The sequence below is a fragment of the Cheilinus undulatus genome, linkage group 15, assembly GCF_018320785.1.
Source record: "Cheilinus undulatus linkage group 15, ASM1832078v1, whole genome shotgun sequence".
In the NCBI taxonomy this organism is placed as follows: domain Eukaryota; kingdom Metazoa; phylum Chordata; class Actinopteri; order Labriformes; family Labridae; genus Cheilinus; species Cheilinus undulatus.
This window is the reverse complement of record NC_054879.1, coordinates 28,613,054-28,640,253: the sequence shown is the minus strand read 5'-3', so window position 1 is coordinate 28,640,253 and position 27,200 is coordinate 28,613,054. Positions and strand designations below refer to the sequence as shown.

The window sequence follows — 27,200 nt, the reverse complement described above, 5'->3', positions numbered from 1 at the left end:
ATTGTAGCTTTGCAGACATTGGGGATTTGTCTCTGAGCTGTATGAATTTTGTCTGCCCTGATAGTAGGCACCAGCTAAAGTACTTGTTCATTAAAATATGTTGGCCCCTGTGTCTAACCGTCAAACACAGTTCACACCACAGTCAGTAGAGTAGGATACCGTTTTTTTTTTGTTGTTGTTGTTTTTTTTTTGTTTTTCAGATACTGGTGCTTAATTGATACTTTGGACTTGTGGGGGGATTACAAGGGAGTGGAGTGGTACCGAAATGCGGCAACAAAACCTTTAAGTTCTGCAATGATGTGGAATAACGTATTATCTTAAGGATAAAAGGATTCTGGAACCCCCTCCCCCAAATGTGTTCTTTCCTTTTTTTTGTTGTGGTTTTGATTCTTGCAAGAAAGAGCAACAATACAGAGGTGCCAGGAAGTCTGTAGAAAGCTCAAGGTTTCTGTTCAGGCTCAAACATTTCATACACTTCAGATAGGGTGTTGTCACATGACCCATTCTCTGCCCAGAGTAGGCCTGGGCATTATGGCCTGAAAATCATATCATGGTATTTTTCTTGCCTTTGGCCGTAACAGTATTATATCACTGTATTACAAAATTAAATAGAGATAATGCTTTTCAATCCAAATTCAAGTATTATTGACTCCCTTCTCCCCTTAAAACAAGCCTTTGATGGCATACTCAGTTTATGTCTCAGCATGGGAATGCAGAAAATTTTTTTTTTTTTGGGGGGGGGGGGGGTGTTTTTAAGTTTCTCTAGGTTTACATCTGTCTAACTTTACTCCAAGTTTCACATTTCATCTCTTTCTGGTGAGGTGTGTTATGCTGCTAATGACTTGAACGTGTTTCCTGGTGAAGGCGTTCAGGATAAAAGCGTTTCAGAAAAATAACAGCCACTGACTTTTATTGTGAAGTGCTGGATGGAGGTACAGTAATGTGTTTAGCACTGAATTAGCTTAGCTTTGGCTGCCATACTGGAGAGTTTGCAGCTAGTTTACAGCTGCTTTTCTGACTTCGTTTAACATTGCAGCCTGGATCTTTGACTCACTGTGGACTTAGAGAAGAAATTCAGAAGTTAAAATAGACCATTAACGGTTGTTTAAAGCATTGTAAGATGAAGCCCTGCAGCGCTGGGCTCTCGACGATCTGAGACCAGCCAAAGCAGCACTTAGCTTGTGTTAAAGCCACAGGCAGACTGACAGACGCCACGTTCTTTGTTGCGGTACAGCCGTCAGACTGAGAGGAAAGAACACGTTGTGCCTGCTAACCGTGCTTAGTTTCAACGGCAAGAGTGGAAATCCATTCCATCCAGAAATCCATTCCATAGAAAAATTTTTACCAGTGATGGTGTTAATACCGTTTTACCGCCCACCTCTAGCCCAGAAATAGCAACGGGTTTTAAACCATGATATCAGAAGTTTTAACTCAGCAGATTAACTCTTAAAAACATGTGAAAGATACAAAGACAGGGAAACTCCTGTCCGCAGATTTTGTCACTTTATGAACAATCAACAAACAAACATTATGAAACTATAGGATGATTGTAAATTTCAATCACAGAAGAATCTGACATGTTGGCAACATTGCAATGTTGGTACCATATTTCAGCACTGACCCTAACTGGCCCCAGAGGACTCTAGATGGACCGCCAGAGGTCATTTACAGGAACTAATTATCAAAGATGTTAAAGGGAAAAAAAGTAGGTTGTAGAAAATCCTATACATAATTATTATATCAGAAGTAACAAAACACAGCTAGAAGCTTTAGCCCATGTCACCTTTTATCATTTATTTTGTCTGATGTGTACCACCAGTGTCACAGTTTGACTGGTCCAGGGTTATAACCCATATTTTCTACTATAACCCTTTCTCCCAAATTTTAATAATTAATCAGTCTCATCAGAGACATTAATGCTTCCTGGGAAGAGATTGCTGGGCCACAAAGTACATTCTGTCCATGTTGCACGTGGACAGGATGAGAAAAAAACAATGTAAATAACTGCTGATTTCTGAAAGAGAAAAAAGGGAAAAAAAACCTAAATGGCATCAGAAAGCAAAACATTTGCAGTGAATTTCCATGTTTAAGACACAAAAATATGACTAATAAAAGGACAATATTTGGGTCTCATATGGTTGCACAGAGGTTTTTGTGGGCCCCAGAAGATCCCTAACCAGTTGTCATTACTTATTCACAGAAGCTGTCTGCAAAGATAACACAGCTCAAGAAAGATGCTCAAGATGATTTCTGCATGTCTGAATTTGATAGTCTGGTTAATTAACTGTAAAATTTGCCACTTGCAATGTCCCTGTCAGGCATCACTACTTCTTTCCTCAGATCACATGACTTTTATCAACATCCTCAAGTTGTCTCATTGCAGTGATTTGTCTTTCTTCTGTCAAATACCTAATAAATAAGTGCCATTTTGCAGGTAATTCTGGTGGAGCTGGAAGAAATCAGCCCAGATGAGCTTGCTCTGCTCCCAGAGTCAGTGCGTCAGCTGAGGAAGGAGCAGGGCGCTGTACGTTTGTGGAAGAACCAGAAGAAGAAGCAGAGATCAGGGACATGCATGTGGAATAGAGAGGATGAGGAGAAAGGTGAATGGGACACACAACTGTCTCCAGCCCTCTCCCCCTCCTCTAGGTTTTGGAAGGAGATGAGGTATCACATGCCTGTGAAGAGTAAGAAAAGGCGGACACTGACATAAGTTCCCTGTTGACATTGTGTGTGTCATCTGATGGAAAAGACAGTAACTGAGCAATATAAAAAACTGGATCGTTTAAACTTGAAGTGTTCACATGTCTTTACATCTTAAGATTATGGACTAATGTGGAGTGGACTGATTGAGGACTGATCATAACCAAAATGTCAAGTGTATCTATAAAATGTACATTTTGTGTAAATGGATGGAAGGTGTTAATGTGTTGATAAGATAATTTTACAGTAACATAAAAGCTATGTAAAAAATTAATTATTGCCATTACTTCTACTCTGTCCATAGAAAAATTCAAAAATGAGAGGAAGTGTTATCATTAGATTTTAATTCATGAGGGCACATATTGTACCCTGCAACATTGTAACTTGAAGAGCTGTTGTTTGCAAGAAATAAAACTGTGGTGCTTCATTTCTGGGTGTTAATATCCTATTTAACCTGTTTCCACTGTCACCCTGCCTCATGAAAGCAGGAAAAAACAAATGGATGGAAAGTCTATTAGTGGGAAAGCCACTTTTTAAGTAGTGTCAGTAAACTGAAATTGAGACAACATCTGTCCCCTACATATTCAAGGGAGAATATAATTTGGTGCTCAAGAAAACTGAGATAACAGGATTGTTACATCATCTGGATTAAAATGGCAAAGTTGCAAAGATTTATTTTCATAAAACACAGAAATTGGCTTTTGTATGTTTGAAAATGTGAAGTGTTAGAATATATTTTAGTGACTGTTACACCTACATTGTAATCATTATAAGCCTTAGTGTGATTACACACAAGGGATTTACTCAAACTAAGTAACAATAATTTATCTTTTTAATTTACTGGACCTACAATAAATGACTTCTCTCTGCAGCAAGATGTGGCATATGGAGGTAAAACATTAAGTAAATATACTACTAATTTGGGGTCAATTTTGAATGAAAACCTTAATATTTTCAATTATGTGCCTTTTTGGAACTTCTTTGTACTATGTCAAACTTGACAACTTCTATAATGCTGAGAATCTTTTTACTGTTGAGATTCTCTGAGAGTCTCTTTAATGTGAGCAACAGCGGCTGGGTATTGTCACTGGTTGCCTGAATTGATTTGATTCTGATTCACAAGGTCCCGAATCAATTCGATTGGATTCACAATTCAATTTGATCCAATTAGATATCCATTCATGTAGGGATATTTTAGTTACAAAACCTATTTTGTTTCAACATTAAAAGCTGTTTGTTAGCACAGGCTCATTCATGAACATCACAACATTTCTCAGTCGCTTGCCCCACAAGATTTATTCAGTTGATAGTGCATCATCATTTCAATTAAAGGCATGTTTGCAGAAAAGAGTATTCTTACCGGTAAAAGGGGCCCTGCTTTCATCTTATACGTACAAGACTCCTCTGGACTCTTGTCTCCCTTCATCATCATAGACAATGCTAGGAGGTCTGCAGGACTGAGTTACTCATGATATTGATCACCTCCAAGTCCACACCAGGTATATCGGTTAAACTGTGGTAAAAATCACAGTTTGGTAAAGTGCATGAATCGTACTCAATGTACCAAGCTTAATAAATTTATTAGACCACCACCCAAAGTAAGGTTTATGCCACAGCTGCCCTAAATGAACAGCATTGATAATTACCAAAATCATTGTTTATGTTTATGCAATGGTTAATAAACCAATATGTAGAAGCTCTTTAACCAAAATGATATTTTCAATGCCGAAATATAATTATTACATTTATGCATGAATTTTCAAATTTACTGATTTACAAAAAAACTGAAAAAATGGTAAAATACATTATTATTTCTTGATTAATATGTCAAATTCTAGTTATTTACTTGCATTCCTAAACAGGAAAATTAGTTTTAGTGGTTGAATGTTATGCTTGATTAATTTCTGACTTCTCAGAGAAGCCCAGTGAGCCAGCTCAAATTTGGGTATAAAAAGGTGAATTCAGTTTGAAATTCCTCATTCCTGTTCAAAATGGTAAAACGTGGAGTGCTGCCTGAAAATGAAAGAGTCTGCATTAAGGCACGTCATGATGCTGGATGGTCTCTGAGACAAATATGACAGGTGGTCTAATAAATTTGTTAAGCACTGAGATCTATATTTAATTCATCTTACTACCATCTTTGGGCCAGACAGGAAGCTGTGGCTACCTGTTGTGGCCCTTGGGTGAGCAGGTGATTGTCCCTGCTTTAGAATTAGGCCTATACTTTGACTTACCCATGGCAACACTTTCAAATGTGCTTCCATGTGGCGCAACAGTTCTCTGCTGCAACATGTTTTGTAAAATGTATTACCAAAACCAACCCACAGAGCAAACAACATGTTAGCATCTGGGAAGATGATCTCTGAATTGTGTGTCACAGTGTTTAATACCATTACTCTTGCAGTTCAGTGTGTTTACTGATGCATTGGTATTTAAATGTTTGACTTTAAGAAATTCCATCTCACAATTATACATAAATTATGCACAAATCTAAAGATTAAGTAAAAAGTACTTAAATACACATAGTATTATATTTAAAATATTGATAACAGTTCAGTTGCTAACATTTTTCTTCTCAAGTTGATTCTCTGAGCAACCACTAGAGGGCACACCAGGTCAGTGTTTTATCCAAGAGCTCCAGTGACATCATAACATAAACCAGAAGTACAGCAGACAGCAGCACTCAGGAGTCATGGATTTATTGGTTCTAGTGTGTTGTATGCTATCAGTGTTATGGTAACAGAACAGAGTGGGACAATGCAGACTATAAATAAAAACAGTTTTACATGAATGAGCTTGTGCCCTCTATTAACAAGTACTGTAAGATCTGTTTTAAAATGCTCTGAGAGCAGCAGAATCCAGGCTGCTCTCCTCCCAGTTATTGCTCAACAGGTTAGGACACACTCTGGCTTTCATAAGATCCCTGAAAAGGAAATTGCAACATGTGCAGAAAGGCTTCAAGAAGAGGAAGTCAAAGCTGGAGAAGACTCGTCTTAACTTAAGGCTAATTTTTTGTTTTTAAAGGATTTTTACGTGACCTGAGGTGGACTTCATAACATCAGGCTGGTGAGTTCTCTGTCTCTACAAACATGAACTGAAAGCTGGGGATATTTCATTTTATTTAATCTATGGTCTAAATCTCCACCATCCCAGTTAATGTGTCTGACATAAACAGGACAGCTGCTCTCTGTCTAGGTCAAGATCAATACTGCAGTCAAGTATGATGAATTTGTTTGGGACAACTTGTCCCTCTGACCCCCCCTCTCTACAAGCATGAGAGTATGTTCTCCTTTAAACCTGACCTCAGTTTGTCAGGATTCCTGGGTAGAATGTCAGTGATTTAAAAGTAAGGTTGAAAAATATAACCTTACAGTTACTTATCCCACTCTATTGATCTCAAAACCATTTTGTTTTCCCATCTTTACTCGTCTACATATATACAGCAACCTGCTGCTAAGCGGAAAGACCTTAAAGAACATATACACATGATTTGGTGTTTTGGAAATATGCAGTTAAGATGCCCTGTGGATTTTAAAACAATAACAAATACAGTAATGAGTTCATTCAGTGTTTCTACCCCAAAGTTACTGTACACATGATTTAAATCTAAATATCTGTATCAAGTAAATCAAAAATGCTTGCATTTCAAATAAGGGGTGCACAATTTGTCAGCATGATATTGGTATCTGCAAATATCAGCTTATAAAGTTAATTATCAGTATCAGCAGATATTTCAATTTCTGCCATTAATTACGACTGATAAATGGGGTGTAATTAATTAAAAGCCTTTATTAGCTGTAAAAAATGATCTTTTTGGCCAGTTTGTGGAGTTTTAGGATGGATCAAAAGACCTACATCAGCTGTAAGTTTTTTCTTTGACCATCCTAACTCCCTATATTTTTTAGGGACTGAAGTTTGTTCCTTTCTGCATCCTTAAAACTTAAAGTGAGTTTTGTATGTAGTTTGTTTCATCCTCATTGTGCATTTCTATGTGATTGTTAAACCGCTTAAATTTTAATTTGAAAAAATTTGAATTAATAAAAATTGAGAGACCTTGTGCTTTAAATTTAACAAAGGATGCTTGTGTTAAAGTATGTTAACTTTAAACATCAAACATTTTAAGGATTTAACATGTTCCTATCTTTTATATGCTCTGATCACTCTAAAGCAATATGTACCTTTTTGCGCTGTTTCTTTCAGGACAGATACCGATTATTTGTAGTTAGTGATACAGGAAACTGGTATTTTGAACTGATAAGGATTTATAATGACAAAATGTACTTCATGTGGCAAAAGTAAAATTTCCTAATCATAAGATTAGGAAACAATAAACAACCTAGCACTATCCCTATCAGTAAAATAAAGGGCACTTAGAAACAAAGCAGCAGCAACACCGAAAAAGAAAGTGATGCCATAAGCTCACTGTGTCAGTTGCACCCAGGCTGAAGTGCTGATTTGATGGTACTTGTGGCATCTCTAGCAATCAGATTGTGTTGTTTCCAGGACATTTGGTGAGACTTTGGACAGTAAAAATAAAACCATAGGAAGACACACATCGGAACCAAAGTAGTGCACTTTTTATCAATTCAAGCATGAAGCGTTAGTTCAGGTAGGCCAAGCACTGCCTGTAATGGATGTCAGCTGATCTCAGGCAAGTCCTCAACAGCTGACAGACAGCTGATTTACTCTAATCACACTATTGGCTAATTGTCTGGCCATGCTTTAGGCAATGTTTTAGCTCTAGACTGCTTATGCTTTGCTGTTCACTCTGCAAAATCAGGAACGTGTGCTGCTCCTGCCTGATGCTCTCCACGTACGCTGATGGAAGGGCAGGGGGATCCCAGAAGAGCTACACCATCATATAAATAACAGCATAAAGTGCTGATTGGGGGCAGAAAGAGCGAAACGCGACTTTTAAATACGAAACTGCCCGCCGGTCCTGAAATCTACCTGGAAGGCAGGTGGAGCTTACAACTGACCTACAATCTATAAAAATAATGGTTACAAAAATGAATGAATAAACCCTCACCTCGCCACTGCTGTAAATGATGTCTGGCTCACAATCCTTTTTGGTCTTCACAGGCTCTTGTCACTTAGTGATGTGATGTTTTGGTAGCATTCTAAAATCTGAACACTAGATGTCGCTAAAATTCCAAATTCTACACACTGTACCTTTAAGAACTCTTTAGCAAATCGGACTAATGGAACGGACACTTAGTCTTGACTGTTAGCTGTTAGCAACTGCTGTGACCACGAGCTTGTTTGAAGTTCAGGACAATGGGCAGCTGGGTGGAAAACTGTCAAGAGGCCTAAAACCTTAAAGCATTCAAGCAACCTTTGGTAGTTACCACAGTAATTGAGCTCAGCCTGCAGTGAAAGTAAAAGAGTACTGACCCGCAGCCCAAGATTCATGCTGCTCACCTCTGATAATTACTTGTTATGTCCAATCAAGGACCACTCCACAAGCTTTATTACATTTTTCACTGATTTTTCAAATGTCAATTATGACCGCATGACAAAGAGATGTTAAAAAAAGTCTAATTGCTAGGGCAGTATGAATCATTGTGTATCAAGCATGTTTTGAGCAGTGAAACAGCTGATTTTTATGCTATATTTCATTATCCCAGTATCCAAAAAATTATATTGCACATTTTTTTCCCATAAAATGCAGACCTAGGGTAAATAATCAAATTCTAATCATAATATTTAAATATTAACTGTCTGTATTCAAACCTATAAATCTCACTTCACTGACTTAAAGTAACTCCATTTTTTATCACAGTGTAGTAAATTGTAGAATAACAAATCCCAAAGTACTTTTTCTCAGAAGTGCTAAGCCCTGATTGCTGATATTTTTTAAGTAGTAGTAGGGCAAAAAAAATCCCCCTTTTTTAATAAACAGAAAGCCCTACTTTTTCAATAAACTGGGGGATTGATTAAAAAATTATGATAGATTTAAATTCCACAACAATACATTCTTTCAGAGGTTTAGACTTTTGAACCTGTAGCATAAATTTCAGTGATACTGGATGTAAAGTAATATTTCAGCAACAGCTTACTAAGCTACGGTAATTAATTAAAATACTTTGTTGGCAACTGAAATTAAAGAATCATTTGTTCAATTTCTCTAAACTTTATTTCTTTTTAACATACAGTATTTTACAGATTATATTTAGTTGAAAAATGAAGGGGAATTCTTGTTCTCGATTTTTTTTTGTTTTGCTTTGTTAGGAGGAAGATTTAACTGGTGATGTGTTGAAATGAAAAGGAAGGTGAACACACAGAGTTGAAAGCTGCAATCCAAACATGCTCTTCCTTCTCTTTGAGTGTGTTGTTTGTGTTTTGCTCCCATGGAGGTGGGACAGAGCTGTTGAGTCATTTTCTGAGCCTCACAGTCCAAACTACACTCTGCACGCGAAGGTCAGAGGTGAGGTTTCCTCTGTTAGCTTGACTGTGTCGGGTAAACTCTACCATCCTTCCTCCGTCTGTTTTCTCGACTTTCTCTGAGGTGAGTCACTGTATTCCGATATTTTATCTGTCTCAGAAGAAGTCTAATTTTCTTTCCCATCCCTGTGGACGAAAATTAGCTCTGCAGCTACAGGCTAAAACAGCTGTTGTTTTTTGGTTTTTAAACACCTGTTATAACCTGGTAAAATTTAGGCAAGGTTTGATGGTTTTAAAAAAATAATTACCGCCGGTATAATCCTGGTATCTATATTGTGCATTCCTACTTTTAACTTGAATGTTTACTAAATTTGAATTCTTTCAGCTTTTGACCTCTTCTTTGAGTATGCTTTTTGTCGTAACCTTCCTTGACAATTCAGAGCTTTTTCAATATTTCTGCACATTTTATTTTGTCTGCAAGTACTGCCAATTTATTAAATACCTTTAAAAATGTACGATCCACTGAATATGTAAGGCAGTAAGGCAAACAGTAACTCCTTAATCATATTTCATGGTATTAACTGGTAAAATAACATCATCAGTTGTTTAAAACTGAATCACAACCTCATGTAATTGCATATACTTTTATTATCGCCACAGCCTGCTGAATAGAAATGCAGCCCAAACTGTGCTGCTTAGCGTTGTTTCATGCTGCAGCCGCTGGTGTTTACAGATGTAATTTAGCTCTGTGTAGTTTTCTCAAAGACATAAACAAACCTGCAGCTGTTACTGCAGAGCTAATTAAACCATTCCAGTAATCATAGAGCACCTCACCACAAAATTAGAAAAGGACAAACATTTGAGCTACCACGGAATTTTATTCTTTCACAACATAGTGCAATCAGTATCGTCTTCAGTGTGAATCACTGCAGTCCTTTAGGGAAGTCATAATCATGTGTGCTGCTGCTGCTGTTAGAAGGGTAACTCCCATTGTTTTTCCTTTTCAGCATTAAATGAGTCATAATAATAATAACAATAATAATATCTTGAATTTATATAGCACCTTTCAAGAAACCCAAGGACACTTTACAGGAACACATAGACATGGACAAACTATGTGAGGGGTAGGATGAGTGTAAGGGGTGGTTTAGTGAAGACTGTAGGCTGTGGTGAACAGGTGGTGCTTGGGATGTTTTTTGAAAATGTCCAGAGATGGAGCGCTACGGATGTCTGCAGGAAGAGTGTTCCAGAGGGTGGGAGCTGCAGCACTGAAGGCTCTGTCTCCATAGGTTTGGAGTTTGGTTTTGGGCATGGCAAGTAGGCCGGTGTCTGAAGATTGAAGGTTGCGGGATGGTGTGTATGGATGGAGGAGATCAGAAAGGTACTGGGGAGCCAGAGCATGGAGAGATTTGTATGTGAGGAGGAGGACTTTGTAGTTGATACGGGACTTGATAGGGAGTCAGTGGAGGTGGATGAGGGTCGGAGTGATGTGTTGCCAGGGTCTAGTGCGGGTGAGAACTCTAGCTGCAGAGTTTTGGACGTACTGAAGCCTGTCCAGGGTTTTGCTGGGAACTCCAGACAGGACTCCATTACAGTAGTCCAGGTGGGAGGTTATGAAAGCATGAATGAGTGTTTCAGCCACAGAATCAGGGAGTGACGGTCGGAGTCTGGAGATGTTCTTGAGATGATAGAAGGCAGATTTGGTGACAGACTTTATGTGGGACTGGAAGGAGAGGGTGGAGTCCAGGATGACGCCCAGGCTTCGGACCTCGGAGGATGGACAGATGGAGGTCACGTCCACATCGAGCATGAGATCTCCAACCTTCTGCAGCAGCGCTTTGGGGGCCACAACCATGAGCTCTGTTTTATTGCTGTTGAGTTTGAGTTGGTTAGAGGTCATCTAGGCTTTGATGTCATGGAGGCAGTTTACCAGGGAGTGGGGAGGGAGCTGAGTGGATGGTTTGGTGCTGAGATAGAGTTGGGTGTTATCTGCATAAGAGTGGAAGCTGAGACCATGTTTGTGAATAATCTGTCCAAGGTGAAGCATGTAGATGGTGAAAAGGAGAGGTCCAAGAGCAGAGCCTTGAGGCACGCCCTGGTTAACTGGGGCGGGGATGAGTGAGAGGTGCCGATGGTAACAAACTGTTTTCTTTGTGAGAGATATGAGTGAAACCAGGAGAGAGCTGTACCAGTGATGCCAAGATGGTGAGACAGGCGGTCAAGGAGGATGGTGTGGGATATTGTGTCGAAGGCAGCGGTTAGGTCAAGGAGAATGAGGAGGCTAATGTGTCCAGAATCTGCAGCTGTGAGGAGGTTGTTGGTTATTTTGATGAGGGCGGTCTCAGTGCTGTGGTGAGTGCGAAATCCTGATTGAAGAGGTTCATGGAGCTCATGGTTGGACATGTGTTGCTAAAGTTGGGCAGCGACTGCTTTTTCGAGAATTTTGCTGATGAAGGGAAGGTTGGAGATCAGTCGATAGTTAGAGGGGTCCTCCGGGTCTGACCCGGGCTTCTTGATGATGGGGGTTACTGAGGCAGTTTTGAAGGATGAGGGGACAATTCCAGATGATAATGAGGTGTTGATGATGTCTACCATGATGTGGCACAGAACAGACAGAGATGCTTTCACCAGTGGTGTGGGCATGGGGTCGAGAGAGCAGGTGGATGCCGTGGCCTTCTTGACCCATTCGGTCACTTGGAGAGTGTCCATGGGTGTGAAGCAGGAAAGACGGCAGTGAGGCAGAGGAGCGGTGTCCTGGTGTGAAGTGAAATCCTGAGGTGGAGGTCCAGATGAAAATTGCTGCTGGATGGAGGCAACTTTATCCTGGAAAAACTGTGGGTGCCTAGTGCAGCGGTCGAAGTCGGCTGGGGGATGAAGGTTGTCAATGGGGCGGAGAAGGCGATTTATTGTGGAGAAGAGCATCCGGAGATGGTTTTGCTGGTCACTGATGAGGGATGAGTAGTAGCTGGACTTTACTCTGGAGAGAGCTTCTTTGTAGGCCTCCAGATGGACGGTGAGGCCAGATTTTTCACAAAGTCTCTCCAGCTGGCAGCCAGAAGCCTTCATGGAGCGGAGTTCAGCAGTGTACCAGGGGGCTGGGTGGGTAAAGGAGACTGAGCGAATCTTCAGAGGGGCGAGAGAATCCAGGCTGAGGGATAGTGCTGTATTGTAGTGATTTGCCAGGGCATCAACTGTGGTTATAGGGTGTGTAGTGGTCAGGTTGGTAGCTAACATGTTCATGAGGGCTGGGATGCTTATTGACTTGAGGTTACGGAAAGTGATGTTGCATTTTGTAAGCTGTCTGGGGAGGGGGGTGGGGATGGAGAAGAAAACAGCATGGTGATCTGAGATGGCTAGGTCCAGGCATTGTGGAATGAATGGGGTGAGACCAGTGGAGCATACAAGATCCAGTGTGTGACCTTTGGAGTGGGTGGGTCCTTAGACATGCTGTGTGATGTTGAAGCAGTCCAGTAGTGATAGAAATTCGGAGGTGAGTGTGCAGCTGGTGGAGTCAACGTGGATATTGAAGTCTCCAAGGCAAAGTTTGGAAGAAGACCTGGAGCAGACCGAGGTGAGGAGCTCAGACAGGTCAGACAGGAAGGTGGTAGTTGCTTTGGGAGGCCGGTAGATGAGGACGATCTGAAGCGGAGCTGATCCAGTGAGAGAGATGATTAGACACTTGAGAGCTGAAGTGCTGGGTGCTGGTAGCTCCTTAACCTGGAAATCTTCTCTATATATCACAGCCAGCCACCCACCGCGACCAGTGGTGCAAGGTTTTATGGATATACACATAGCCAGGTGAGGTTGCTTGATTTAGTGTGAAGTAGTCATTTGGGCTTTGCCAGGTTTCAGTCAGACATAAGAAGTCTACTTTCCTGTCTGTGATGATGTCATGGATGAGGTGGGCTTTATTGTTTATGGACCGGGCATTTTGCAGCATAAATGTCATGGAAATGTTTGAAGATGACAAGCAGAGGGGAGTGTGAGGGACGTTGGTGCATCTGAGAGGTCTCAGTGTGGTTTGTTGTGATGACGTCGTCGAGAGTGGGCAGGGCGCCGGTCCGACCGGACTGTGGGGATGGCATGGCTGGAGTAAACAAACTTTTGTTTCTGTGCTCTGTGGATATAACGAGGGCGACGCAGAAGGCCAAGGGATTTAATGTCTGTAAGACAGGTTGGAGTGGAGAAAGAGATGAGGTTGAGAAGCTGCTGGGGCGAGTATTTGAAGAGCACCATGTTAGCTGCGCGAGGAAGCAGTGGGAGCAGGCTGCTGCTAGCTAGCTAGCCCACAGAGGCTAACAGCTAATACGGTGTCTAGCCGGGAAATCCTGATGGAAGATTCACAGATGGTCAAGAGAGAATGCTCAAGATTCGAAGGGGAAAAGCACAGTCGGAGCTCCGGTGGGACACTTGCTAAGACAGGGGGCTAGAGGTTAGCCGGAGGACGCTAACAGCTGTGGGGCGGTGAGTACTTCAGCTGACGACAACACAAGGTTCGTTGTAATAAAGTTAGAGCTAACTGATATCAATCAGCGCTCGACTGGATGGTTTAGCAACAGCAGAGGAACAGCAGAACTACAAGAAATAATCGATGTTAAGCGAAAGCAGACAGTTTTCTTAGTATTGTGAAGCGGCGACAAACACGCCAGCATCCTCACACAACCGGCGCATGCAGGATTGTGTTCGTGCTGCAGAAGCTACTAGCTTGTTGTGGCTTTTACAGAGTCGTGTAATTGAATAATCCTCAACATGATAACTTACTCTCCCTCGATCTTAACGTTTTTACCAATCAAACAAGCAAACTATGCAGGAATAAGATTCATCCCTCAGTCAGAGGATGTTATTTATCAGTTCTCTTGGAACATTCCCACATCATTCTGACAAACAAAATAGCAGTTAACTTTATGTTTCCTTTGTTTGCCGACACTATCTTTATTTTCACAGATATTTTCTCAGGCATCGCTAAAAATAGATTTGTTTAAAGGGCAAACAAGAGAATCAAATGAAGAGGCTCCTCTTATGGTCAGTGTATTTCCTGTCAGCAAAGACAAGAATTCTCATCTGATGTTTCACAAATTTGATGAAAACTGGCCAGAACATGAAGAAAGTAACAGTATGATGAATAATTAAGTTTTACTAGTTCTGGCTCTTCCGCTGGCACACAGGGTGTGTTGGTCATCTGAAGAAGTTCTTGCTTTTATTACATGTTTTTTTTTTTTTTTTGCAGAAATGCACCAAGGAGCCAGGTTTCAATTCTCCAGGATCATTTGGGTTCACATCCTCTTCCCCTTAAAAAATGTGATTTTTTTTGCTTTGCTTCGCACTCTAGAACATGAGATCGCTACTCCTAAATTGCCAGGATGAGGTCTCTTTCCCAAAAGGGGAAAGATCATCTCAGTAATAAAGGCCAGATCCTACAGTACGATCAGTCCCAGAATCATTTCATTGTTATAATAATAAGAAGAAATTATTGTTTTCTAATACATTTTTTTTCTTAGACAGCCCAGTTAAGTCATAGTGAAGACCAAAACCATCACACTCATTAAACTGACTTGACACCTTGCTTCAAAGAATGAAAGCTTTCAATGAAACTTCTTCATTGAAGACCTTTAAACTGAACCCTAACACTCAATATATCCAGACATTATTATTTTTACATTTTTCCAGGAAAAACGGCTGCAGCGTGTTGTTTTACCTCTGTAACTCCACTCTTGCACATCACGTAGATGTTCAGTGTGATCTGTGTCAAAGAACATCTGGTAAAAGTACATTTTGTTGATGCCGCATCATGTTTATCTGGTCATTGAGCGATTACTGGAACCTTTATGTGTACAAAGGGTCACACTAGGACTAGATCCAATCAAATCAATGCTTGTCTTGCTTCCCACTTTATACACTTTACCACTGACACTGCATGATGTAGACACTGTTGTCATGGCCTTGATCCTCATTAGTTCAGTGTTGTAACCGCTTCCCCATAAGCAGATGGACAAAGTTCGCACCACTGAGCAGATTTGTGAGACAACGCACCTCACTGCCCCTTCACCAAATACAAACAGACAAAATGGACACTTGTCAGTTTGTTGTAAAGAAATCAAACATTGCACAAATTTCTTCAGTTAGCAGAGAGTATTTCTAAATTTTTCATGTCTGGTTTCTACTGTGCAAGCAATTTCTGAATGTGACGTAGCCACGACCGAGGTGCGCGTGGGTAGCTACGGAGGAATAACACTAAATATGGCGACTATAGACATGTCAGTACACAAATTTTTTCATTTTTGAAAACAACTCACTGCTGTTCTTTGTTCTTCTTTTAATGAAGAAATGTCATCAAGTTCTGATAAAACTGGCGCTTTCGCAACATACATGTTAAGCTCTTCCGCCATAATTGCGCAGGCCTGTCACTTTCTAACCAGGCCCAAATGGTTTCGACAGGAGCTTTGCAAGATGGCTTCACAAGGAAACAAGCGGATCCATTTGCTTTTCAAGGTTATACCTTTACTAATTCAAAAATAAATCGAATAAGGATTTGAGGACAGATAGATGTATGGTGTGACAGTGTGGTCTTTGTATCTTGGCGTTCATTTAATGTGAAAGAGAGAATTCCTCTCCATAAAATCTTTCTCACATTTATTGCAGAAAAAAATATCTTTTGCGCTGTGTTTAAAGTTGATGAGGACAGCACGAAAGCAAAAATGCACAACCCAAAGAAAAATTGGCAAAGAAATAAGGGATGCACAGTATTATCTGCATAGTATCAATATTGTCAGATACTAGCTTAAAAATTAGATTTTCTTGAAAATTGAAAATTATCTTTACAATCAATCCATTAATATCAGGCATTGCAGTTGTACATATCAACCATACAGTACCGTTCAGAACTTTTTGGCATGTATGGGCCAAAGGGGGTTGAATTAAGGTGTACAATGGTAAGTAAGCCCACCTAGTCTTAGTAATAGGTTGGTTACCTTTAGTTGTTGGTGCAAGCTATTTTTAGATCGGCGCTGCCGAGTTTGGAGCTGCTGTGCCAACTCAATGTAAGCAGACAGTATTTCCGCTTTTCCCTCCTCAAACTCATCAAATACACAATCCAACAACTCCAAAACGCTCTCGTGGACAAGTTGTGACCTGTACATTCACCACACTATGATATAATAACATATAATTATGTAACATTACGACAAATGAAGCAAATACTTGGAACTACTTCTTGAGTAAACCACTGGGCGGAGTGACACAGTGCAGCAGCCATGTCTGGAGTGTAATTCCGGCTTTGCATTTAGCTTTAAAACATCTCTGTCTCGTAATGTTCCATGATTATTTCCCCGCCAAATGTACCGTTAAAGATGCATAATTTTTTCTTAAAAAATGCAGAAATATTAATAGTAAGGTTTTTATTTATTCTGTAGCATGTGCTTTTAAGATTTTCAAAGTAAAAAACACCTGATTTGTGTTGGGGTTTTTTTCAGTTTGAATGAAATTTCCATGTTGTGATCAGCAGGGTTACTGTATTTACCAAAATACATGATATTTCTTTTTACATTCATCAGTAATCAGAGATAATGTACTTTTACCAAAGTTAAAGATTCAGGACTTTTGAGAAAACATAAGGGGCATAGACCCCACAAGACCCCCCATGGTTCCACCTCTGACTGATAAACTTACAGTGTCAGAAACATAGGGTTATAAACACATTAGGAAATAATTAATTACAGACATATTTCAAGACCACCTGCAGCAGTTTTTAAGGAGAATTATTCTGTTAGATCCACTAAAAGAACCTAGTTAGAGGGCTGAGTTGTGATCAGGTCTGAATTTAATTTTTGTTTGCACTAAAACTGTTTAAGTTCGTAAACAAGGCACAGTATAATTCCATAAATGTGTACAGAGGCTTTCACACTCTTCATAGCGCTGCAGACATACAGCAGAGGATCCCTACTGCTCTGATGCACCTCATGATGCACAGGAAGAGACTGGCATAGAGGTACTGAACCAACATTCTGTTATTTGAGGGGAAATCCTTTTTATCCATAGAATTTGGCCTCTTTTTATGAAGCGTTTTATTTACAGACAAGGACAGGGACAGAAAGGGACAAACACAGTGAAAACGATCTCTCTGTAGGAGCTGACTGAAGTACGCTACGCTTTTTGGCACTCGCGAACAATGATCAAGAAAATGATTCCACCTACAGCTTAAAAAACAAAGAATGTGTACATGAAGTCTGTAAATCTGATCCTGACATTACTCTTATTAATATAACTAGGGTCTAATTAGTCCAGGCTGTCAGCTGTAGCTGATGTCTTTGGAGCGTGATGCCTGAGGAGGATGTGAGTGTTTTCTTTCATGCTTCATTCAGTGAGAAAATTTTGATTAGAACAGTAAAAAAACGTATTTGTCAAGGACAGTGCTTAAGTTAATACAATATTATAATTTCTTAAAATGAACACAGCTTCTGTCATTCTGTGCATTACTGTCAGGTCAGACTGTAGGAGGAATTGAACGCGCATGTTGCACGTACAGGTGGGAGGGAGTGATGACACACACTGCACAGGCAGGTGTTAATGGCCAGGAAATCAGCAGGAATGGTCAGGTAGGATGTTAGCTGTCCGACGCAGGACTCTATCGCTACATCCTGTCCGTTCAGTTCAGCGCTGTGAACGAGGAAAATGACAACTTTATTTAATGTCTTGCTGAGCTCCATGTGTGCGTGTGCCAAGGGCGCGTTCTCCCGCTCAAACGCTTTTGCGCCGTGAGTGTCTGAAGCTGTCACCTCTCCCTCCCGCTTTCTTTTGTGAAGAGAAGACTCGCCTTACTCGAATTCTGATTGGCTCTATGTTTTAGCTGACCAATCCAACTGACAAATGCAACACGTATTAGTCAATCAGTGGCCGATAAGGACGTGAGGGACGAAATACGAAACAAGTGGCGTCCCTTATTGACTCAATACAGGACGCTGCATTTAAATGCAGCAGCGGCGGTCAGATTCCAGCAGCAGCGTGCATATAGGGGAAACACTGTTATACTTTTCTGATTTTTAAAACATAAATACAAACTCACAATGTTGGGTGTCCATACTTCACATATGCAAATTATTAAACCGCAAGATAAACGTATGTGGCAGAAATCTTGGAATTAGAGTGTAAACTGATGAAAACATTTCGGTGGGAATCTCTCCGAGATCTTCCTGAGACGAGTTTTTGATGGAGCAAACGGGAGCGAACTGATGAGGTCATTGCAATAAGATCTCCTGACTGGTTTGTCCGTGCTGCCAGCAAAGCGGAACAGACCGCCCACACGGCCTTTTAGCCATTTAGTAACACAGTAACACCAAACAAATACGTCCCACTCTATCCTTCGCCACTGCTGCAGGTTTTCTTCCCCCTCTCTCTCCAAACTATCAGGGTCAGACTCTAGGTCTAACATGTACGGACATATATCAAAATTGGCCATATTTTACTCAGTCGGACCGGATCATTCAAAGTTTACAAATACTAGCATAGCAAATTAGCCACATTGGAGGGGGCAGGTACAAAACATTGAGTCCTGCCACCGGCCAGCCTCTGGAAAATCAGCCAATTGGAGGAAAGCAGGTCGGGGTGGTTTAAAGATAGCAGTGTAAACAGAGCGTTAAGGTTAAAATAAGGGTTTTTCAGGATGCCAGTGTGAGAAACATACAGAGTTTTTTGAGCTGTAAACCATGTGAAGCTACTATGTGGGTATCAGAGAGATGCGTAAAGCCTTGAAAAAAAGGCATAATATCCCCACTTTAAAATACCACCAAATTTGTATCTTTTTCTCACCTTTAATTTCTGAGAAATTAATTGCGTTTCCTTACACTTTCAAACTTTATGCACAGTTCCAACAAACTTACTCTATGAAGATGTACAATAAAATTTTAAAGGTTAATTCAAGCAAGAAAAAAAACCCATAGCTGTGTTCTCAATTTTATACCATAGAGCTAAAGAGCCATCCTTCCCTGACCTTTAAAAACATTCAGTTTAGATGAGAGGCTGATAGAGGATATGAGTCCTTGATTTGATGACCTTGTTTTTTTACAATAACAGAAACCTGGAAAAAGCCTGAAAACTAAATTGATGTGTTAATGCTACTAGTAGTCTCTATCCTGTTCTAGTAGAAAGGTCAGTGTTGTAAAGCCTCAAGTTTCAAAAAGTAACTGTGGTTATAAAAAAGACACCACATTAACAGTACAGTCTTGACAGGATAAATTATTTCTTCTTTCCTTTAAAGAGTTTCCTGCTGATCAGCTCTATTTCCTTAATCTGTTGTCCACAGTTAACAGTACATTTCCTGTAATATCGAGGTAGAGATAAGATAAGCTGCTATTAAAGATATTGAAAAATGAAGCTGTGTGTATCTTTAATCAGTTTTAAATCACTGAATGATGTGTGCTCATGCATAATAACAAAAAATTTAAACCAAACAAATGTTTGATATCATCAAATCTTGGTAAACAAAAGAGGAAAAAAAAAAAACACTTCACTTCACTGGTCCATCTATTACACATTTAACCACAAACTTCTTGGTCTACAGTAGCAAAATAAAAGTCTTACCAGAATTTCAATCATCTACCCTGCACTCAAATTAATTTCATCCTGTAGTATGTTACTCCCACACCTCTTTATGTACCAGAGCGCTGAGCTCTTCCCACGCTCCTCTCTGCCTGGGCTTGTCCCTTGGTAAAACTATGCTATCTCAGTGCTCCCAGCACTCTGGATCCTCTAACAAAATCTAGATTCAAAGGATGTATTTTTATGCAGAGAGAAAAGTTCTAGTTGTGTAATAAAAGTTTCCTTTGGCCTTTAAAGATTGCAAACACAACTGATGATGACTTGATTTGAATATTTCCAGGTAATGGTAGAGTTTTTCATGGATTGTTTTATTCTAATTTTTTCTACACATATGAAGAATTAGAGATGTTCCCATACCATTTTCTCCACCCCGATGAGGACTCGGATATCAGCTAATTGGGTATCGGCCAACACAAAGTACTGATCTTATTCAGGTGTAAAATAACTAGAGTCACTGTGCTGTGGAAAACTAGCAGATTATTTTAGCCCTAAACTCAGAACATGGAATGGTAAAACAGAATGGTAATACTCAGCCTCTCTGTGTCACTTTAAAGTTGTAGTTCTTGCTAATTATCAGGAGTTTGACTGTTAAATATTGAACAAACAATAACACAGAGGGCCACATCACAGGCTCTCTAACTCTTTTTCCATTATGAGCTATTCAGACCGTTTCCATAATGATCTGCATGTTTAAGCATGTGCAGTGTGATACGGGATGATGGAACAGCCTGCCACAGGTTCACAGCATTCTGGGAAAACAATATGGCTGCAGGCTCTAAATAGAAACCAGTAACAGCAACAAATGTGATGTAACTTTCAGCTAAATGTTTGACACTGCAGTGAAACTGCATTTGAAGCAATTGTTGCGGCGCTGTCAGTTTGACTTCCAATATTAAAATAACCTAAATAATGGACTTGAGACCAATATTAGATCAGATCTGGCTTATCTCTAGCTGTTAGCATTCAAGCTAGCCACAATAAATAATCAAAAATTGTTTTAAAAAATTGATAAAAGATTTTCAATATCAGATCTACCAGTGTGACAATAATCTTTAAAGTCATAAGTCACCCAAATTCCAGGCTTGCTAGAAAAGCTTCTCTAAGGGCTACAAAGAAGAGGTCAGCATCAGTGAAACGATGCAACAGCTGGCTTCAAAAGGGAAAAAAGTACAAGGCTACAATTTATGCTTCAGAATGTTGTTTTTTTAAATTTCACTTAAACAACCTGTGTCACTTCTTGTTGTATACCACAACACAATAGAACTCCTGCATGAGGACAGGTACAAGTAGGGGTGCACCGATTGCAATTTTCTGGCCGATCACTGATCTTTAAAAAGCCCGACCTGCCGATTCCGATTTTGGCCATACCGATGTTTTTATAACTGACAGCATACACCTTTAATGTTCCAATCTTACTTTATTGAATAACATTGAACAATACCCAGGAAACAATACAAACTTGTTGTTTTAACTGCACATGAGGTAGTTCTCTAAAATATAAATGAAAAGTTTAAAGCATTGCTGTCCAAACTTCTAAATTATATCAGTTCCTTTAGTCTTTCATTTTTCACATTTTAGTAGGTAGAGGTACATATGAAACTGATCTTATCCACCGATCTTATTTACAAGGATCGGCCGATCGCTGATCTCCTAAAATTAAGGAAATCAGCGCCGATACCAATTTTGGCCGATCAATCGGTACACCCCTAGTTACAACCCTCTGCTCCATAGGTGCTTGTAGTTTTTCTAAAAAGATTTTCTCCTGCTTGAGAGGCAAAGCCTGAAAGACAACCTGGCTAAAACGGATTGCACAGAGGAGCTGTGTTTGTTTGAGAAAACCAAAGTCACATGTTATAGTAGTCAATCAATTATGCTTCACATGCTGTGTATTATGATAATCCTTAAGACACCCAAATCATTCAAATTTGCATTCATTTCTACTTAAAGAAAGCACATGCTTCGGTTTGAATATATGATTTCCTGTTTATAATCTACTACTTTTCCACAAGTCCTGACATAAACTTGAGTGACTCAAAATAAAAACTGTGGCTGTGGGGGTTGTATAAGTTTGGAACAGAGAGGACACCAGTTTCCCTGAGGATTCATTCATACTCAGAAAGGCTGAGTGTGAACATTCACTGACGTCAGACAGTGTTAAGGAATGCTTGGCCTCCTTCCAGTTCCAAAGTGTAACGCAGCGTTTTGTCAAAGGCTTCACCACAAATGACTCATGAAATACCAGAACACTTGTATGTGAGAAGGAGAACAGTGGAGGGAAAAGAGAGAGGAAGAAAAACATGCTTTAAGAGAGACAAGATAGTGGTAAGCTTTTTAAAGGGGAAATAAAACTGCCTTTACTGATTATTGCTGTGTTGAAGGCTCTTGTGACCTGTGGGTGACACTGGACACATGTGTTCCAGTAAGCTGCTGTGATTTTTTTGCTGTTCTTGTAGCTTTACAACCCTAGTTTGTGAAATTGATTTATGTCTAACTGTTGTCTATGTGTGTTTTTCAGCCATGGGCCTGAGTTTAATCCCTAGAAGACTTCTGTTTTTCCTTGGGACATTTGGGATTTGTTCAGGATTTGTACAAGGTGAGATGCCCTCTCAAAAATGATAGAATGTTACAAGAGTTATTATAACATTTTTTGTTAAGCTTATACTGAAAACATACTGTTTTTATACTCTTTGTCAGTTCTTTAATCATGTTTCTTTAAAATATTTAAAGGCGTGTTTTAGTTCAGTAACTTTCCAGAGGCATTCTGCTGCCCTCTTATGGCCACTGGTATAACTGCAGAAACCTGTCTTGCCAGTTTCTGTGAGGGACTAATCAATGGGAGATTGACTGAAATCACGGACAAATTATTTTTTTAAAGGAAGAAAAGATTCCTAGGATAAATCTCTTGCTTTAAATAATTTTGTTATAATTACCTGCCAACTCATTCAACTGTTGTAACTGCACAAAAACATGAGCAACATTTAAAAACTAAATAGAGAAGAAAACATGAGAGGAATGTAAAGGAATCTCTCCAGGCACTAGCAACAACTCCAGAATATAGAATCTGAATATATTTACAGCATGGTTCAAAATGTGGTTTTGGTTGGAATAGCTGATGCTCTTATGTGCGTGTGCTGTAAAGAGGGTGATTTATCAAGTCCTGTCAGAGCTCTGCTGAAATTAGACCACCAAAAAGTTGATCTATTCTCCACTGATGAATGTTTTTGCAGAGAACTGCATCAATTACGAGCTCCAATTTGAGAGGGTTTATTCCATCCCTGGGGATGTAGCTATGCTGAACAGCACCCTCGTGTCTCCAGATGTCTTCAACTTTACAACTGTGCCTTACAACATCACCTGGTATGACTCAAAGACAGGCCACGAAATTAACAACCAGACCGGTCGAATCCTGGTGCAAGAAATGACTCTGTGGTTTCTCCAAACAACACTGGATGACAACGGTGAATATGTCACCATACTGAGGTATGTGTCATCTACAGAAAATGTGTTCTTTTGTTTTAAATTATGTCCATATTTAAGGAATGACTGAATACAGGTTGTGCTTTTACCTTAGAATAATCTAAACGTCTCACATGAGCTTTCTTCCACATAAACACTCCCCTGTCCAACCATAAACCCTCCCACCATGTAGGGGGAAAATGACAGCCTGGCCCAATTAGGGACACTGTGTACTGGCACAATTGCAGAGTTTCCAGGGCAACAATTTAAGGTGAACTGATGGACTTTCTACAACAAATCTGAACAAAGACCAAGTCCAACAAGCGCATATACTCGGTTCGAACTCTGAGTGAGAGGTGAAGGATAAGGGGCAGAGGTTTGTTTTGTTTTGGTTAGATACTGCTGCTAAAATGCCAAAAATAGACATCTCTGAATGTTATATCTTCCCTTTTGAAGGGCTACATGTCTTAGGCAGAAGACTGCAGCGTTACTGTTAAGGACTTGAACACTTTCTACTCAGCAGCTGCCTGTGGAGTAAAAGAGGAAATAAAAGTTTAGATTCTACTTGATCTCTCACTTTTAATCTACCATTATTTAAATATTCAAATCATAAGGTGCAACATGCACATGGACTTAAAGGTAGACTACGCGATTTTTTTCCACTAGGTGTCGTAGGAGAGCAAAGCCTTGAAAATGTAAACAAAGAGGAGTTTTTGACACACCTCCGCCACTTTGAAGCCTCCCCCTTTAGCCTCTGTTGATCCTAAACACCGATCATATACAAGTTTATATGTAACGTTCAAGGCAGCCTTTCCTGCTAATATCTTTTTTCAGCTGCAGTAAACCATTTCACGAGCTCTTCTTATCCTGGCCGGTTATGTTATAGCATCAATTAAACATGAAAACATCAGCTTCAAACAAGACTTGGGTGAATTGAGATAAACAAAATTTGAGACACTACCTGATTTGAGTAGAGCAACCTCCGTCTGCAGCCTCCATTTATTAGCAGCAGGCTAACATTAGCACGCCTAGCTTCCATTCATTTTTACCCCACATTTATTTCAGTCGCGCTATCCCACTCAGCTTAAATGTCCAACCATAAGAATAGTGCTGTGTCAATAAATCAACACTGGACAAATGTTGAGACAGTGCGCACAATGAATGAATGAAAAGATGTAGCCTACTTACGTATCCATGAGAAGCAAAGCCAATTCTGAGTCATGCGAGAGCTTTTTAGCGTCGCGTAGGGCTCGCCACCGAGGAAAAGGAAGTCCGATATTAACTCTAGTTTTTCCTTTCGCTTTGTCAGAGGGTTTCCTAGACAAATGTGGAGGCTTTTTAGGTGGAGGGGAAGCTGGTGGCAGGCCTTCAGTCGGCCGCTTCGGACTGGAGTCTGCCATTTACACCCCTCTCAGCTGTTTGGGTGAAACATTTACCTGCAGCAGCACTGCTGGTAAATGGATCCTCCTCGCTTCTAGGAGGAGAGGGACATGTGCCAGAGGAGAAGGTTACCGCCCCAAGACAGAGTTATAAACATCCCATGTAAACAAAAACTACAGGGTACCGAAGTTTTAATTCAGTGGGTTGATACTGTTCTCAGAAAAACATTTACATAGCGTATGTTTGATTTTTATTACATTTAAGTGTAAAATGTCGGATATTCTACCTTTAAAATGATGAAAATATTTCTGGTATCTTAACATTAAAAATGATCCCTAATTTCATTCAGGACTCCCTCTCGGTGCTTCATGCAGACCACCAAACTAATAGTGGATCTACCAGTTGATGGAGAATGTGGGAGTCCACGGAAAGTTTATCAAGCACTAACAAAGGGATTCACTGACAAGGTGTCCTGCCCTCTGGAGGACCAAATCAAGAAACTTGAGAGCTACAATATCACCCCTTCTCTCAAGTGGTACAAAGTGAGTATTTGCTTTCTGACCTACTTACTCTGACATTTAGTTCTGACCTCCTGACCCAAACTCTGCTCAGGAGAATCCAGAACTAAGTCTGTCTACTGACTTTCTGAAAAGTGTGTTTTTTCTTTCCCATATAGGGCTGTGAGCCCATAGAGGATGAGACAGACAGATATACTTACTGGGATAAGACCAAGCTAAGAATTGACCAGGTGCATTCTGAAGACAACGGCCTCTATACCTGTACTCTGACCTTTACTCTTGGTGGGGTGAGAGGATCAATGTCAGAGACTATCAACGCATGGGTCAAAGGTGAGATTATTGAAATGAGTGAGAGAACACTTAAGGTTGCAAATCTTTATGGTTGTAATTTTGATTTCTATTCTAAGGGTCAAGATTCCACTATGGATTTTTTTTTTTCAAACTAATTCACACATTTTCCCTACATGTTATGAAGATCTTCTCCATTCTGCTTTGCCATGACAAGCAACAAATGTTGCATTAAAATGCACAACAACATGAGTTTGACATCCAGAAACTTGCCGATGAAAAATGAATGTGGTCATACATCTAACACCTTTGTTGTTGACAACACTGTAGGAACACAATTCTTTTGAAATTAGACGGTTTGGTGACATATGATGTGAGTTCAGGCATTTGAATTGTTCCCAAAGTATCTATTTTTAACTCTCAGACATTTCATACTGTATACATAAGGTCAGACATAACTTTACCTTGGATTTTAGAATCCAGTGGAGATGAATTGGCTAGAAGTATGACAACTCTAAAGACAGTACACAGTTAGTCAGTGTTAGTGTCTTACAGAGCCATCCATTAAAAATAGAGACAGGCCATGCCAATCCAAAATTTAAAAATTAGATCTGATTATACTGTTATTTTTATATTGGAGATCAGACTTTCGGCGTCGATCCACATTACTGATCAACATTCAGGCGTTCTCGCTGGGCGGCAAACAAAGAACACGCAGACACCAGGCAGAAACATTAATGCAGCTAGTGTGGAAGTGTGCTTTGAGACGGATAACAACTCAGTCTGAAAGCACTCATAATCATATTTAGCTCTGACACTAAAGAGCAGTCAAACAACATCTCAAACATCACACGTTTGTGTCGTATGATTAATTTGAAGCACAGTAATGGGGTCAAAGGTGTTCTCTCTCCTACACTATACAGAGTGACAGCAGGGCTGACTGTAACAGTGCAAAAGCTAAGTTAACAAAGGTGGTACATATCTTTCAAAATAAAAGTCAAGAGTTCTTGTTTTTCTCCAGTGCTTTCATTGTGAAGGCCCATATCAGGAAACATGTTCAGTAGCAGCTGGCTTTTTTGTGTCAATTTTTCATTTGAATACTTCTATTTGTTGCTTCCTGCTGCTGTAGTCCCTTCATAGATCCTGTTATCCTGTTTAGCTGAATCATTACTTTTTTTCATTTTTTTGAAAAGTTGTTTTTTTTCTTGTAGATAGTTATTTGCTCATATTTAATTTTGATTTAATGTTGCACTTTTATTTCAAATATTCAGTTTGCTGCAGTAACCTTGTGCATAGGGATAGGAATTGATATGATTTTAATGATATCAATGCCATCATCCATTCTTCATATCAATTCAGTTCTTTATACATTCCCTTATTGAGTTCTTCCTGTGAATTTTCTTTTTGTAAAAAGTAGAATATACAAGTTTTCACTGTTAACAAATCAAGTTTAATTGAATCTCTTTCTTTTCGAACACTGAACAAGATGTATGCCACCTTCAGTGAGAGTCAGTGACAAGCACACACCATTTACTAGCTATAATAAACAGTTTGGGTAACTTAAAATGTTAAACATTAAGTGTTTGGGAGGACAACATGCTAAAATATTTTAAAAATCTCTCTTTTTTTGGAAATTTTTCAGTTCCAATCTCTGAACTTGAATTAGAATACAAAACTACTGCTTATTTTCTTTAAAGGATAAAAATGTAGAAAAAAAATAAACCAGTCTCTGGATCCTAGATCTCTGTGCCTATAAAAATAAATTGAAATCTTGTACAAAATGAACACACTTCTTGGGCAAAAAGATAAACACTTTGCATGAAATCACTGTTCAACAGATGTTGCACTTCCTCCTGTTCATGTCATTTTTAGAAAAATGAAGTC

The 27,200-nt window shown here is 39.7% G+C and overlaps 2 protein-coding genes across 11 annotated transcripts in view; both read left to right on the top strand.

Moving 5' to 3' along the window:
* Positions 1-3,017, top strand: part of LOC121522282 (interleukin-1 receptor-like 2) — a 29,921-nt gene extending 26,904 nt beyond the window's left edge. The window contains exon 12 of the mRNA XM_041806477.1: positions 2,435-3,017. Coding sequence (XP_041662411.1) covers positions 2,435-2,710 — 276 coding nt within the window. The 3' untranslated portion in view covers positions 2,711-3,017. The remainder of the gene's footprint in view (positions 1-2,434) is intronic.
* A 2,595-nt stretch (positions 3,018-5,612) lies between these two features.
* LOC121522320 (interleukin-1 receptor type 2-like) overlaps positions 5,613-27,200 on the top strand; it is a 32,020-nt gene continuing 10,432 nt past the window's right edge. For 3 of the 10 annotated variants that reach the window (XM_041806538.1, XM_041806537.1, XM_041806536.1), the window contains exons 1-5: positions 21,966-22,093; positions 22,190-22,267; positions 22,902-23,154; positions 24,860-25,052; positions 25,187-25,358. In XM_041806538.1, coding sequence (XP_041662472.1) covers positions 22,084-22,093; positions 22,190-22,267; positions 22,902-23,154; positions 24,860-25,052; positions 25,187-25,358 — 706 coding nt within the window. In that variant the 5' untranslated portion in view covers positions 21,966-22,083. Of the gene's footprint in view, positions 5,767-9,028; positions 9,209-21,868; positions 22,094-22,189; positions 22,268-22,901; positions 23,155-24,859; positions 25,053-25,186; positions 25,359-27,200 lie in introns of those variants that run through there. The other 7 variants (XM_041806540.1, XM_041806539.1, XM_041806542.1 and 4 more) reach the window with 7 other exon arrangements.